This window comes from Vipera berus (assembly GCF_964194415.1).
Source record: "Vipera berus genome assembly, chromosome: 7".
Lineage (NCBI taxonomy): Eukaryota > Metazoa > Chordata > Lepidosauria > Squamata > Viperidae > Vipera > Vipera berus.
The window spans coordinates 23122737-23139814 of record NC_138209.1 but is presented as its reverse complement, the minus strand read 5'-3'; the positions used below and the strand labels follow the sequence as shown (position 1 = coordinate 23139814).

At 35.4% G+C, this 17078-nt stretch overlaps 1 protein-coding gene across 5 annotated transcripts in view; it reads left to right on the top strand.

Annotated features, from left to right (window-relative positions):
- Window positions 1-17078, top strand: part of LEF1 (lymphoid enhancer binding factor 1) — a gene marked incomplete at both ends in the record, with an annotated part of 110832 nt that overhangs the window by 82583 nt on the left and 11171 nt on the right. For 2 of the 5 annotated variants that reach the window (XM_081333241.1, XM_081333240.1), the window contains 3 exons: window positions 7058-7165; window positions 9283-9331; window positions 10603-10637. In XM_081333241.1, the coding sequence (XP_081189367.1) occupies window positions 7058-7165; window positions 9283-9331; window positions 10603-10637 (192 nt within the window). Of the gene's footprint in view, window positions 1-7057; window positions 7166-9282; window positions 9332-10602; window positions 10638-17078 lie in introns of those variants that run through there. The other 3 variants (XM_081333239.1, XM_081333238.1, XM_081333242.1) reach the window with 2 other exon arrangements.

Below are 17078 nucleotides of genomic sequence, written 5' to 3'. Positions count from 1 at the left end.
TTAAAATATTATTGCAATACATTTTTATAAAAATATACATGTACCAAAAGTAGCAGAAATGTTTTTTTTAAGTTGTGACTCTTACGCTTTTTACTTCCTTCAGATCTTTAATTTGATCTGTGCTTGCCAAGCACATAAACCTTTTGCTTATAAAATTAATCTTGGCGTCAGAGTGATTAGGAGCCTATATGCTATGAATACTATGATGTTTATTGCATGGTCCCATCAAAGCATATGTTATGTGTTTGATTATTATGTTTCCTAAACATGTCACATGATTAGAAATTCTTACTTATTTCCCCAAACACTGAATTAGCTTAAGCTCTTGTCTGTATTTTGATAATTTTCTTCATTACTTAAGATACCTTTTGTCTCCCAGGATAGTTCCTATATCTTCTATAGTATAGGGTATTGGTCTATAGCTTAATACTTATAAAGTCTTGAGATATACTGAGAGTGGTCTTTTTCTGGATAGGCATTGGGTTATGAATCTAGATGTTATACTTTGATTTGAGGTAGCCTACAGTGCTGATTGGTTAGTGGGTAATATGCCACAAGGATATTTTCCAATTCTTATGTCAACATGTGCTCTGCCTCCTTAAGATTCCACATATTTTCAGCAAGTGGCTAGACTTGTCTCAGATAGATAGGATTAGGGTTGGTTAGTATTTGGTTGGAATGCTATAGGGATTTTTTCCAGTAACACTGGATTTTTTTTAAAAAAAAAAAGATCTGGTAGAACAGATTTAGAAAGAAATTTCCAAATTTTGCCAAGAAAACTATCCAGGTGCCAGGAATTGAATGGAAGTAGACTATTATTTACTTTCAACAGGTAGTCCTCGATTTCCAGCAGTCACATGACTGCTCTTAATGTAAGAAGCATAGTCTACAATGGGAAAAAGTTTGATTTATACATTTGACATTTTAGCTGAGAGACATTCAGTTTTTTTATCTTCACTGAAATACTTTAATATACTGTAGACATAAGCAGACATAAGCAGTCCTTATTTAGCAATTAATATTTGGACCACAACTTGGCCATTAAGTGAAGCGGTTGTGAAATAAAACTGTGGCTGTGCTTATGATTTTCAGCTTTTCTTTGCTTTACAGTCTTGTAAAGGTTGTAAATGCAAAGACTGGTCATAAGATTACCTTTTCTATCACCATCGTAACTGTGAGCAGTTGCTACCTGAGGCAGTTGCTAAATGTAAATTACGTATTTCACTTTTTGTAAAAATTATTTTTCTTTTGATATATCATGTTTCAAAAATGAATAGAGATCAGGGATGTCAGATTTTTTAAATGATTAAAATTACTTTTACGCATTGTCCCTATTTCATGCCTACCATGTTAAGGTTTCTTTTGAGCCAACACCATTTTAGCAAGCATCAAAAGTGAAACATTTTAAACATACACTTTAAAGAAGCATATTAAAGAGTTCTCATTCAGGCTACTTCTATATAAATTATGGCCTTATCAATGGCATGTGTACTGACCCCACCTTTTGAATACCTGGCAATCTCAGGAAAATCTTGTCTTTACAATTATTTCTGTTCGAGTTCAGTTGGCTCTGAGCATCTATCAATTCATGTAGATTTGGCTATTGGCATAATAGTGCAAACATCATTTTCTAACACTTGCACTGATCTGTTAAAAGCATAGTTTGTATATAGCAGCAGATGGAAACAACTGAAATTGCATTGTAGTGAAAGGAGAAATAGCATTGTGGGACTCTAGCCAAACCTTTACTGAAGCCTTTCTCTAGGGTTATTTCAGAACAGAAAAGGACAGGATGATTAGTTTTATTTTAAAGGATTGAAATTTGGCTGTCTTAAAAGCTCATTCCATTTCTACATAATATATTTCAAAATAATTGATTACATTATGAATTCAGTTATACGTTTCAGTTATGTGTTTAGTATTGCCCATTAGAGGAGAACAGTAAATAACTGACAAAAAACCCTAGATGATGCTCATTTTTAAAATGTAATGTTATCATTTTAGCATTACATTATATTAACATCCCTGCTTACAAGATGTTTTATACTGTAGATGCAACTTCCCCCTACAAAGTTAGCAAAAATAGATTAAAAAATCCCACCGACGTGCTGCAGAAGGCTTCCGTGGGCTTACTATCATATATGGTGGGAATGTTCAAAAGCGCAAAATTTTTGGCAGTGGATAAAAAATTGGTTGGAAGAAATACTACTACAAAAAATTGATTTAAAACCAGAAACCTTCTTATTAGGGATTATGAATGATAAACTCAGCAAAGCATCTTTCTACTTATTATTGCATATTTTAACCGCAGCAAGATTGCCATATGCCCAAAAATGGAAAAGAAAAGAAATACCTACTGAAGAAGAAATAACAGATAAAATTTTATCCTCCGCCAAAATGGACAGGTTAACCCTAGAGATCAAATAAGACTGAAACAGAGTATTATGAAATTTGGCAAAATTTGTACGATGGGTTAGAGATAAGGAGGATCACTGAGATGACTATTGTTTGATTAGTTGATAATGTAAGGACTTCTTATTAGCACCTATATCAGGACACAACTGAAAGATATGTAAATATAACGCTGATGACTGAAAGACAGTTTACCAAAAAATTTACAGATGTTATATGTACAGTTTGTTATACTCTGTCCCGTCATAGAATTTATTTTAAGTTTTTTGTTTTTTCTTTCTGTAACATAAGGTAATACTAATAGTAGTGTTGTAGCCAGGGAAGTTGAATCATGTCCACTTTTGTTTTTAAATGTACATTTAGTAAAAATTTCTAATAAAAAAATATTAACATCCCTGCTTTACTGCTTTATAAGCACTGAAGCTGGCTTACTACAATAAAACAAAATGTAAAATAGAAAAGGCAACAGTAAAATGAATAAAATCAAAATGTTGGGTTACAGCAGCCAAGTTTTAAGTTGCAAAAATTGTGACTAAATGACAGATAATTCAGAATACTATGATTTGATTTTGTGTCTAAAAGATAAGATTTCTCCAAAGCTTCTGTTACTAATATTTTTAAGCAGCTCTCCTTCCTTGGTAATGCAGTGTGTCTTTGGCACTTCATCTCTTTTCTTGGCTCCCTCCCATGTTTCCTGCTGCCTGTAGCTCTTGGAAGCTGCAAGCTTCTGCCCTAATTTCCTGCTGTGAAACAGCTGATGGGCAGCTGCAGCGATTGGATCAGGCTGCTGCTTGAAGGGCGAAGGCTGCTGTGGTTCAGGGAAGGTTGTGTGTGAGTGCATAGAAGAGCAGCTCACTTGTTCTAAAAATTGCCTCAGGTTCAATATTTTTGGAATGTTAAAACTACAGGGTTTGGTTTTTAAACAATGCAAGTACTAAGCTCAACAATAAGAAGTGGTGCTTTAAAGGGCCTTCATTAGGAAGAGAACAGTCTGTAGCTGAAATTCCACATGACTGGAAAAGTGACCAAAACACCCCAAGGTGGAAGATTTTGATTAGCCTTCTAAAGTACATTCTGTTGTTGCTATGCTGTTGCTCAGAAATCATCCCGAGAAGTGCTGCAGGATTGCATGGTTAAAAAAGCAGATTAATAAATTGGATGGTTGAATTAAACGTTCTAATTTTTAATTACCATTATTGATTCTTACTCCAAATGCATCACTTCAAGATTTCATTGCTACCACTAATTAATCTGTGAAAAGTAGTTACCAAAAGGTCTTCCTTTCCATTCAGTTGATTCATATGGCACCATCTCCATGATCCTAAATATTGCAATTGTTTTTATTTACGTGTTAGGTTTATATACTTATATACAACTCTGGGTGGTGGCATAGAACATTTAAATAAAACAACCCATAGGTAAAACAATATAAAAAATAAAAATCATTGTTAAAAGTTAAAATATTACAGACATTTAAAATATACAAAACTACAAGGCATGGAAAATATATCAGCCACATTAGCGGAGCCATCTTAAAATGTCTTCAGTTCTCTGGGATCTTGAGGGACTTCTGAAACATTAAAAGAGAGGAACTAACCTGACTTGGAGAGAATATCCATAAGGCAGACACCATAGCAGAGAAGGCTCGCCTTCTGGGACCCATCATCCTAGCAGATGGTATCAATAACATACCTTCTTTGCCAGATCTAACGGGATGGGCGGTAATTGGGAAAGAAGTTGCTAAGATAACCCAGTTCTATGCCATGAAGGGCTTTAAACCAGCACCTTGAATTGGAAGTGAAAGCAAACTGGTAGCCAATGCAACCCACAGAGCAGAAGTTGTGAGAACATCCATAACTGCCCATGTTGCTGCATTCTGCACCAGTTGAAACTTCCAGATCCTCTTCAAAGGCAGTCCCACGTTGAACACATTATAGTACTTCAATCTGGAAGTGACTAAGGTACGAGTGTCTGTGGACAGAACTTCCCAATCCAGGAATGGGTGCAACTGACATACAACATGAAGTTGTGCAAAAGCCTTTCTAGACATGAGAGTTGCCTACTCTTCAAGCAGGCATTCAGAATCACCCTCAAAATGTGCACCATATCAGTCTAGAGCAGTATGACTTCATTCAAAGATGGCATAGTCCTAGAAGCAACAGGCCCCAAAACCTAAAGCTGCTCAATTTTGCCAGAATTCAGCTGAAGCCTGTTGTTCTACTCCAGACCTCACAGCCTCCAGGCACTGAGATAAGATCCTCATGGCATTGCTTAGTTCGTCAGCGGAAGTGATATATAATTGGGTATCATCATCTTCATTCATTCTCATGTGAAAGCCATATTTATTCAAAGTTTCCACCATAAATGGGGCTGCCATTTCCAGAATGGAGAAGGAACACGGGGGATAATGCAGGGCGGCAAGAAAGTGTGGCAGCGGCAGTGGAGGGCTGGTGAAGGGATATGAGGGCTGGCGGAAGGAGGCAGCAGGGGAGGCTTATGGCCTCTGGTCATGGCGCAAGCCATGGGAGAATTGGCGGAGGAGAAAGAAGTGGCAGGGACCGAAGAAAGCCCCTCCAGTGGCAGAGATGGCTACTGCACAGCACCAGCAGAGCCTTTCGCTGTCACTCCCCCCCTTGGCTCCAAAATGGCAAAGGGGGACTAGGTAAGGCCCATCCTCCATAGCATGACAGTCCAGCTTGGGAGGGGAGTGAAAGAAGAGGCGGGCAGGAAGCTGACATGATCAAAGGTGCAGGATCTCCATTTGGTTTCCTTCGCTCCTCTCTGGAACTTTTGGGGAGGGTATTTTTTTTCCTGCCTGGATGGAAGTTGAATGAAAACCAAACGTGTTCCGGAAAAAACAGATTTATCCTAACCAGTTCGCCAAACTCAACAAAAAATTAAGTATCGTTTCTGCTAGACCGGTGTGAACCAGCTGAATCCCACACTGGTTTCCACCAATGATTTTATCCTAACAGCAGACACTCTGCCTAGCCTTTCCCATCTATGTTTTATAGTTTTGTTTTGCATTTGTTTCTGTGGCTTCAGACTATCATTCCTTAGCTGTCTCTCTTGTTGCAATACCATCTGCTGTCTCTCCACCACAAATGTAGTAAGATATGTTTCAATATTTAACTCCATGCATTCCAGCTGTCCCTGTCATACTGAATATTCAGACTCCCGGGTCAACAAACATAGACTCATGAAAATGATGAGTTATTATATTACCCCTAAACAATTTTTCAATATTATCTCATAATTTATCAAGGTATTGCATTCATTCCATGCAAAATTCAAAATTTGCTACACTATAAACTGTTATGTAAACAGCACATTCTTTTATTCAATATGTGTGAGTATAATGTGTGAATGTAAAATAAAGATTGGGATAGCCAACTTTTTCTGGGGGGGGGCTGAGGTCCATGTTTAAGGGTCTAGCTAAAGGCTACACTCCCCAAGAAAGGGGGGGGTGCAGCTAGGTCCCAAAGTAAATTTAATTTACTTATTCTTTTAAAAGGAGAGGGGGGAAGGGAGGGAGAGAGAGAAAGAGAGAAGATAGACATAGAGAATTAGAGATAGAGATAGATACAGATACAGATATAATTATAGACTTAAAATTATTAGTCCCCAATGTGCAATTAATAATTTCCCCTTCAGTCATATTAAAAATTAGAGTTTTTATCATATTTTGATACAAAGTAACTGTGAGTATCAAAAAAGAAAAGAATTTCAGGGTAAAATAGGATTTATTTAAAGTAAATATAGATTGCTTAGTAAAAATTAACAACACAAACTGATGGATTTTTTATATATCTTTTACATTTCTCCTAGGTTACAAGTAACCTAGACTTGTAATGAGTTCTTAGTGCATTTATTGTTTAAAAGAAAAAAATATAAACCTAATATTAATATCAATATTAATATTTTAATATCATTAATTAATTTCATCAGTATCATAGTCTTCATCCACATGGAAGCCTCTCCTTATTCAAGCAATATAGAAACTATTTTATTTAAAAGCTATATATTTTTATAGCATCTCAGAACCCCATGCTGATAAAGCAAAAGAATAATAATAATACTGCCCTCTTTTCTCTTTTTATTATTTTTCTGTTGATCACAGTTCTCCTAGAATGGGGGAATCATTTAATATTTTGGAAAGGAGCTGAAAACTAAATCTCCAAATGTAAAGGAAGAGAGGCTGATATCTTGTCTTTTTAAAATGGCATTATATCTACTGTGGTTATTATACAACAATTTCAACATACTTCCTGTCTCAAAATGGCAGGAGCATGCTCTGCTGATTATTGGCAAATAGTGCTGCAAAATTTTATCTGTGTGATAAAAAGTCATCGGATTATAGAAAAGGCAGGAGAAGCAGGAAATGGCATGCTCTCCTAAAGCCACAAATAGTCCACTCCCATGTTTTCTCAAAGGCCTTCCACACCAAAGTTCAAAAATTACGTGTTTAAAAACTCAAAACACCTCTTCCTGACATCAGTTGTGCATATTGTGTAAGTTTCTTATATTGCCATTGGTAACATGCAAGCATTCTGGAGTTGTATTTTTGTATCCACTGGAATAAGTTGGAATTCATATCCTTAGATGTCTGCACATGTAGCTTATTCCTTTTTCACTTCACTTGCAGTGGCATGCCTTGTCGCGTGAAGAACAAGCAAAGTATTATGAACTAGCTCGGAAAGAAAGGCAGCTACACATGCAACTGTATCCTGGCTGGTCTGCAAGAGACAACTATGTAAGCTTTGTATTTACATTTTCTTGATCTTGCTGTAACGAAGACACAGCAATCTGAATGTGGAACAAAAGCTCATTGTATTGGTATTTTGTTCAATTTGAGGTCCATACATTTTTCTCTTCTCTCTTTTTAGGACCATTTTTACATATACAAATGGATTCCAAAATGTTTTTTTTTTAATCCAGCTTTATGCCGACCTAAAAAATACATCAAAATGGCAATTCAATATTAGAGACTTGTTTTGCACATCTTGGCGCAGGGATTTCTGTCCTAAACTGATCACTCTTTTGACATAGGCTTATCCAATGGTTAATATATATACACATGGCAATGATTGTCTTTTGAACGATGTCCTACTGGAATTATCTTGGAATTTATCTTGACAATGTGAAATTTGTGTGTGTATAGTTGTCCTAAAGCAAACAAAATGTAGTGTGTATTGAGTTGAGCAGCTATCCTTTTGGCTGTGGGATAACTTTTATTGTTAAAAAGAAAAGCTTCAGTTAGCAGCACTTTTTCCAAATTGCGAGTTCCCCCCCCCATAAGATTTTCACCTAGCAAACTATAACAATATTTCATTACAATTAAAAAGTATGTCTTCCATTAACTTTGAAAATAGTTCTTTAAGAAAAATCCATACTCACAATAGCCAGAGACTTATTTATCTGAGAGTTAGTTAAGACAGGGCCTTGATGAATCTTAAATAAACAATTCAAAGAAGAGCCTAATCCCAGCCATAGTTCTGACTTTGAAAATATAGTCTCCCACACATTCATTAAGATTTCAATCGATAGTGGGATATATCCTTAATCTCATGTGCCTAGTTAATGCCAGATAAATAGACTTACTGCCTTAGTCAAATTCCATAAAAGAGCCAATGAGCTTCAGAACACAGTGAATCATCTTTGCCTGGTACCTACATTCATTTAACAAAGCAGTTTATGTATCGGTCCATTTTGCAAACCTTATTCAGTTTTAATAAATTATGCTAAGATGGCAAGAAAAAAGGATAACACCCTATCCAACTATTGGAAATTAAGAGCATTAGTAGATATTTTGATTCTGAGCATAGGGATTGTAAACTCCTTTAAGACTTCACAGCAATACTTTCAGCAGCTTCTCAAATTAGATTTTAGTTAGCCAACAGTAACTACAATATATATTCAGTTTGATTACTTTTTTTCCTTAAATGGTCATGATACACACATTGTGCCAATTCTATGTCTCATGAATAGCTTGTGAAGGGTGCTTGCTTTAGTGAAATGCCATGTTGTAATTTTTAATGAATTCTCTACCCCCTCTACCCTATTTAAATACTGGTTATGAATGATGAATAAAACCTGACCTACTGTGCAAAACCTAATTAGTGGAGGAATTTTGAGGTTATGGTGAAACTTACTGGGACTGCCATGTATGAGGAAAACACCATGCTTGTTTCTGGAGGCTGATACAGATGTTTCAATTCAGCATTTCTTGTGGCACAAAGTTAAATAAACGGTACAGCTAGCCTATTCTGCAATTCCCAGCAAGCAAGTTCTTTTCCTCTCTCATATTTCTGGATCATAAAAAAAGCTTTTTCAAGTTCTGTCATGGTGGTCCTCCATTGAATTTAATGTCTACTGCACCTGGAAAGGGATTTGCAAGTAACTTTTGGTGAGATGTGAACTGTATGATTGCCTACCTCTTGTTAGTCTGACAAGGGTAGAATGGCAGAAGTTAATGTAAACAAAAAAAGCTTGACTAATAAAATATAGGCAACATTTTAGCATTTATCGTTGAGAATTATAGAAACAGAGACACAATATAGAATATTTTAGGATTGCTTATATAGCAATAGCACTTATATACTGCTTCACAGTGCTTTAGAGCCCTCTCTAAGCAGTAAGTCAGTATATAGCCCCCAACAATCTGGGTCCTCATTTTGCGGACATTGGAAGGATGGAAGGAGGAGTCAACCTTGAGCTGCTCAAAGTCAAACTCCTGGAGTGAGCAATGAGTTAGCCTGCAGTCCTGCATTCTAATCACTGTGCCACCACAGCTCTGAATAACCTCTAAAGGCTTTTCTTATTATTTATTTCCTTGTTATAAATAAAGACCTTTTTTCTTTCTTTTTAAAGGGAAAGAAGAAAAAGAGGAAGAGAGAGAAGCTACAGGAGTCAACATCAGGTATATTTTATGGTAGATATTCATGTTAAATATTGACTGTGTTTTTAAAAAAGACTGAGCACAATGCTTCAAGATGTCAGTTTCTCTCCATAAAAGACATTATATAGTCTAAGAATTCTTTTTGATGTCATCTCTATGGCCTTCTCCTCATACACTCAAACTAAGAGTTTTAGTCTCATTCTAAAGGGATGCTTGGAATGAAGCTTTGTGGTTTGTTTCAGCAATTGGAGAAGAAATTAATTTCCATTCTTTTGGATGTCCGTAGATGCTCAAAGATTGGAAAATAGTAATAGCGCCAGTAGATGTAGTTTAACATAGTTGCTATAACGTCTTTGCCAAAACTACCAATAAAGATGTGTGTGTGTGGGGGGGGGGGAAACAGTCTTGATCAGGTCAGCTTGTCTTTGCAACTTTCTCATGCATGGGTAGTCTTTATTGAAGACTGTCTGAGCATGAGAAATTGCTGAAAGAGTGTCCATGTATGAGTTATTACTGAAAATTGCAAAACTAACACTATCAACTTATATAAGTGGTGCCTGTTCAAAAAAATTAAGAAGCAATGACAAAAAGACAGCTGCCTTTTATTCTTTGGTACCATTGCTTACATTCAGGAAACATTACTTGAGAAATTGTTCTGCCTGTGCTGTAAATTGCATTTTAGCTCCTTTAACCCACTACTGACTTCCACAAGTGTGAAGAATATTCTCTTTTGGGGGCTGCTGTTAAGGGCTGTTAAGCATATATTTTAGATCAACGTATTTCTTCATTGGAGAAGAGTCAGCTTCAGTTGGAGCAGCTTATGAGCCTTGTAAATAAATTATTAAACCTCATGGATATATTATGAATGGCAACCTTAGTAAATTGAAAAAGCTAAAAAAAGTCAGACCTGTTAAGTATTTGGAAAGAAGAATAACTGGAAATCCTGGGGTTATAGGCTAGAATTGGAAGCCCCCCCCCCAAAAAAAAACCTTCCCAGAAGAAGCCATGGCAAATCACTTCCCTACTGTTGCCAAGAAAACTGCAGAATCAAGCACAATTCAAAGGATACTTTATATTAACATATAGTATTTTTTAAAAAAATAGGTTTAAAAATCTTTCTGCTAAAAGCATCAGTGAGGTTCTCTCTTTAGGAAAAAAAATGGCTGGTATAAGAACCATAAAAGGCAGAGAAAATCAATCAGCAATGCATATTTTAGCATAAGACCTTTTATTTGGGGTATGCAAAAAATATTCAATGAAATTTGTTAAAAAAACACAACAATCTTCTACAGGTACAGCCCCACGAATGACAGCTGCCTACATCTGAAGCATGGTAAGAATATTTATAAAAGACTTTCTAATATATAACAAAGTGAGATAGAGCTTGTGGCCTAGGGGTTAAAACAACTGCCTAATGTGCAATCAGCCCAGGTTCGAATCTCAGAAGGGTATGGCTGACTGATGAAAACAAATAAGTTTGAAATGCATATCAGTCTCCCTTTAATTCTTTGTTAGCAATCTAAAAAATTTACACAAATATGAGCTGTCACTGTTGTGACTACTGCCTGTCGATGGCCTTCGGTTAGGCCGAAACAGGAAATAAAGATATATATATAATCAAAAGATTTCATCAATCTTTCCTATATTTAATATTTGAAAAAACAATCAAGAAATTTAATGTGCTACCCTCAAATGAATGTTCTTATGATTAATGGCTTTTATACCGGCTGTATATTTTAGACCCAATTCTTTTTCCTTTTATTATTTAGTTATGTCATGAAAACTAATTATGCCTCACTGACTAGCTACGAGTCTATATATATGAAGCCCAATGATTTTAATAAGCAGTTAAACCATTTTGACTGTCATCATACTGCAAAAATCGTCATGAGAAACAAGTTAAACCAAACTGATTTGTTCTCATCACTGTTTTATAATCTTGACTGGCAGTATAAAGAGCATTTTTATTACAAAATACTTATACACTGTAAGTATACATAATATGATGTTTGTGTGTTTGTGTCATTTCATTTGTATGTTTGTGTTGTAGCATTTATGAATGTTAGAAAAACACTTCATTATTTCAATATGAATTTAATTCTTCCAACACAATGCTAAGGATTGTAGATAGTGAAGTTCCACTGTCAAAAAATCAGGAAACTCAGGCAGTGCAAATAAATATAAGGGTTTATTGCAAGCTTATGCTCTCTACAAGAATCTGAACTACTAATGGTTTAAGCAAATTGGCAGTAGATAAGAGTCAGTGGAATTCAAGGTGGGCTGGACTTTGATCTCTTGTGAGCACAAAGGGATTTGAGACTGATGACACATTTGACCCCTCTCTCATGCTCAGCCTGGTCATCTCCTACATCCAATGATATATAAAAATAAAAATTCTTACATTAAATATTAAAATGTAATATCAAAATTTGAATGTATCTGAAATAGCAACCATTTAAATCATACACTGAAGCTACTTCAGTGGTACATTTACCAAATCCTGTGTTCATAAACATTAATTAAATAATCAAACATTAATCACCTTCATTCATGGTTAATCAAATAATATATATTTTTCATTCACTATCAAAATTACAGTTGTTGGGAAGTTTATTCAGTCAATGAGCAGTGAAACATTTATATTTTTAAAGAAAAGATATAAATTATTGATGCAGTAAAAATAACAAGGTCTAACTATGAATAGATTTGTACAAATTACTCAGTTTTTTTTACAAAGTATTCTAGTTTCCCCCCAAAAAATATGCTAAATTTGAAAAATATTCCATTTTCAAACCTGGTGAAATTTCCTGAATTTTAAGATGTTCTCTGCTATTTCAGTTGTCCAAAAATATGACTCTGTGTTAAATAATATTTATATAATTTATATTTTAATAATAGTAAAATGGTCTTAACTTGCATCATATTTTTCATCAAAAAGTTATTGCCATTTGTATATTGGGAAGTGGGTTTCTTGGAGAGTAGGGTCTGCAGTAATAAATTGATTATCTTGTGAAAGTGTTAAGAAATCAGAGGCTTAGACCAGGGGTCCCCAACCCCCGGTCCATGGACTGGTGCCAGTCCGCAACATGCCAACAAGCGGGCTGCACAAATAAGCAAAGCTCATTTATCGGGTTGCAGGCAGTATTCAAAACCACACCCCCTGTGGTCCACTGAAAAACCTTTCTCCATGGCACTGGTCCCTAGTGCCCCAAAAGTTGAGGATCTCTGGTCTAGATGTCATTAAAGAAAACATTAAAAACGTTCTGATAGCTCATCTGAATTCTTCTTGACTTACTATGCGCAGAATGATAGAACTAGAAGTGGCCAGTCCAATCTCTTCAGTGCAGAAATCCTAGTTAAAGTATCTCTTTCCAATGTCCACCTTGCTTGTTCTTGAACACATCTAGTGGAGGAAACCCACCATTTCTCTGAGCATGTATGTGTTTCACTTTGAGAGCAGGCAACTAAATTTCATTTTTAATGTGTGCCATTGTGCCCACAATAAAAATGACAATAAAGATGATCTTATCTTATCTTATCATCTTATCTTATCTTATCTTATCTTATCTTATCTTATCTTATCTTATCTTATCTTATCTTATCTTATCTTATCTTATCTTATCTTATCTTATCTTATCTTATCTTATCTTATCTTATCATCTTATCTTATCTTATCTTAGAGCCTTGGTGGAGCAGTGGGCTAATGCCTCCTTAAGTAACACCAGCTGCCTGCAATTAGTGCAGGTTCGCATCCCACCAGGCTCAAGGTTGACTCAGCCTTCCATCCTTCTGAGGTAGGTAAAATGAGGACCCAGATTGTTGGGGGCAATAAGCTGACTTTGTAATAATGCCGCTTGGGGGGGGGCGAAAGCCCTAATAAGCAGGCATATACATAGAATGAAGGCTATTGCTAAGCACATTGGTTTGTGCTTAAATTGTAAGCCGCCCTGAGTCTTCGGAGAAGGGCGGGATATAAATGGGATTAAAAATAAAAAAAATAAAAAAATAAATCTTATCTTATCTTATCTTATCTTATCTTATCTTATCTTATCTCATCATCTTATCTTATCTTATCAATTGGTTCCAGCATCAAATTGCTTGGTTGTGCAGGATTTTTAAGCATTTAATTGTAACATGCTTTTCAGTAAAATCAATCTGTTGTTCTGTATCCTGTATTCTAGAGTGCTTGAAAATAAGTCTTATAATTTTTATATGTATGAATCTTTTTAAGTATTTGAAGTATGCTATGATCAGCCTCCTCAGTTCTTGAGGCTAAACATTCCCAAATCCTCCTGTCTTTCTTCATAGGACTTAGTGTCTAATCCTTGGATCATCTTCATTGCTCTTCATTGAATCTGCTGCACTTTGTCTGAATCATTTTAAAATATGCCCAGTACTGGACAAATCTTCAAGGTATTATTATACAAAGTATTATTACCAAAGCACTATTCCCCATCCTATAACTATGCATTTGATTTGTTTTTTCTAAAGAAAGAATTGTCCATTAAGTTTCCATTGAATTCCCTTTAGGTTTCCATTGGTTTCCATTAAATTTCCTTTATTCATTTCATCAAGATTCTTTTCCATTTTATTTCTGCCTTCTGGAATATTTTTTATCCCATCCAATTTTGTGTCACATGCATATCCGATAAGCATTCCCTCTTCTTCATCTAAGACATTAATACAAATTTTGAAGCATACAAGACTAGAGACTGAACCTTATAATACCCACTCAATACTTCATCCAGTTTGATGAGAAATTTTTAAGTACGATTTTTTGAGCCAACTATATATCCACTTAATTATCATACCCTCCAGCTCATACTTAATGAGCTTGCTAATCAGAATGTCATGGAATACTTTATCAAATGTTTTGCTGCAATCAAGATACATTAACTCTACAATATTTTCACAATTTATTACAGAAGTTAATAAAAAATGAGATAAAGTTAGTTTGGCAAGATTTGGCCTTGAGAAATATATGCGACTTTTGGCAATTACCACATTGTTTTCAAGGTGTTATAAAATGATCCTTTTATGAATTGGCCTACAGTCATCCTTGGTGTTGATGTCAGAGTGACTATTATGTAGTTCTCTGGATCCTCCTTCAAAGATATAGGCAAGGTTTTGCTCCATCAGCCTTCTGGCACTTCTTTCATTCTCTAGGATTTATTAAACATGAACAAGTTCATGTTTGCATACTTTAGGATGCAGTTTATATAGTTCTGGACTCAATTCAACTCATTCAAAATAAATAGGCATTCTCCAACCAAGTGCCAACTTGGCACATTTTAAACTTTTGCTTTCCAAATACAGACACAGCCAAAATTATTGGTTTACCTCCAGTTTTTTTCCAAAGAATGCCAATTTGCCATGAAATAAGATGAAATTAACACAAGTAAATGGCATCTATCTTTCTAACCTAGTATTTGTAGCAACCCTTTTTGAAGCAATAATTCAAGTAAGTGCTTTCTGCAGCTCCGAATAACAATAATAATAATAATTTATTAAATGTATAGATCACCTGACTTCCAACAATTCTGGGTGGTTTACAATTGTTACAATATTAAAAAACAAAGAATGCAGAAAACATAAAAACAGCACAATAAAGGGACAACAGAGGGAAAGAAAGAAAAAGAAAGAAAGAAAGAAAGAAAGAAAGAAAGAAAGAAAGAAAGAAAGAAAGAAAGAAAGAAAGAAAGAAAGAAAGAAAGAAAGAATCATTCTCTCCAAATAAGACATCTATAGTTCTCAGTCTTAGTCTGCTTGAGCAAAATGCTCCAGTTTTGATGGGTTCCTTATCCCAACTGTGAGTCTCAGCTTTTTAAAATAAATGTTCTGTTGAATTCAGATCAGGACTCATAGCAGGCCACTTCAAGCAGTCCAATGTTTGCTTGTCAACCATTATTGAGTTGGGCTCCATCACGAGTCTAAAAGCTCATAAAACTAAACTTCTGGTACCGGTGACCAATACAGATTGGACCCTGCATTACTGGATTCCTTTAGATGTATGTTTTAAATCATTATCCTGCTGACTTATGACTGACACTGGGAATTATGTTTTCCCCCAGAACACCTTGATAATCTTCTGATTTCATTCTGCTTTACACAGATTCAAAGCACCCAGTTCCAGAGGCAGCATAGTAATCTCATAATGCTGTGGAGTCTCTTGGAGTTGTTTTTTACTTTAAAAGTATAGTTTTTACTTCTGTGAACGCTGTGATTTATCAAAAAGTTTGATTTTGTTTCATCTATCCGAAAGACATTCTCCCAGAAGAACTATGCTTGTCAACATGCATTTTAGCAATTGCGGGCTCATTTCTTTAATGTCTGTCTTTCAGAAGTTCAGGAGTGCAACTGGCTGTTGTATCTTATCATGGAGGTCAACCAAGATATGTTATGAATTTCCTTCTTTCTTCAACATTTAAATTATGTTTCTGTTTAATCTGGGGGTCAATTTTCTTCCTGTGGCCATGTCCAGGGAAGTTGTCTCATGGATTTTAAGTTTCTTAATAATATTAGTGACCACGGTTCCAGGAAGATGAAGTTCTTTGGAGACTGCTTTGTAGCCTTTACATTTACTATGCGTGGTTACTATCTTCTTACTATACTCCTCAGACTTCTCTCTGTTTTTCTTTCCTCTTGTTCATGTTTACTTCTGCACATGATGACACAAAAAACCCAAGTGAATACTTCTTTGAATTCAAATAGGTCAAGTAACTGATAATGAGGTTGAAGACACCTATAATGACTAAAGTAAATAGTCTTTTTAAGAAACAACTAAAATCCAATATCTTTTAACTTCTAACGGGTACCAGTAATTATATTCATGCCTAATTCGTGTATTTACAAGAATATGTTAAGTCATACATCAAAAGCAAAGCATTTGCACTATGAACTATGGTATAGCAGATGCCATTTACTTACATCTGTTTCAACATATTTTATAGTAAATTGGAATTCTTTGGGGAAAAGTTGAGCGATACCAATACTTTTGGATGTGTCTGTACACTTCTACTCTTTTAGACTACCTGCATGCCTTTGATGACATGTCCCTCTTCCTATTTCTGTGCTTTTTTTCTTTTCAGAATTTTACTTTTGTGTAGCCACATTCACTGCTTCCGTTGTCCTTTTTTAGTTCTCGTAATTTACAGATAGTCTTCAACTTATGTTTAGTGACCATTAAAAGTTATAACAGCACTGGAAAAAGTGACCACTGCAACATCCCCATTGTCACATAATCAAAATTGAGATGCTTAGCAACTATCTCAGTCAATCAATCAATTTATTACTACAGCCAAAGGCCAGCATATAAATTAAACATTCAAACAAAACTAAACTAAACAGAACCAACACAAGAAGACATAGCAATATATTACAACCAAGGATGCAATCAATGGGTGACCAAGGTCTGCCTAGTTCTACAGACAGTACAATAAAAAACTAGCTAGCCTCAGACAAACTGAATCACACTGACCGAACAATAAAAATACATTGAATATAGTCCAATGCTTGACAAAAACACGTAATAAAATTAATTATAAAAGATTATTAAAAAGATCTAAAATGTTTATTTGTGTTTCTGGCGAATCCTCAATGCTGCTGCACAGAATCTAGCCACCTGAGCCGTGATCACTGCCTGCTCATCCTTAAGCAGCCACTGGAGATGGTTTTTCCAAGTAGCTCTATAGAAGGAACATCGAAGGAGTATGTGTCCAATGGTCTCCACCTCTCCTGAGCTACAGGAGCAGAGTCTTTCAGCCCATCG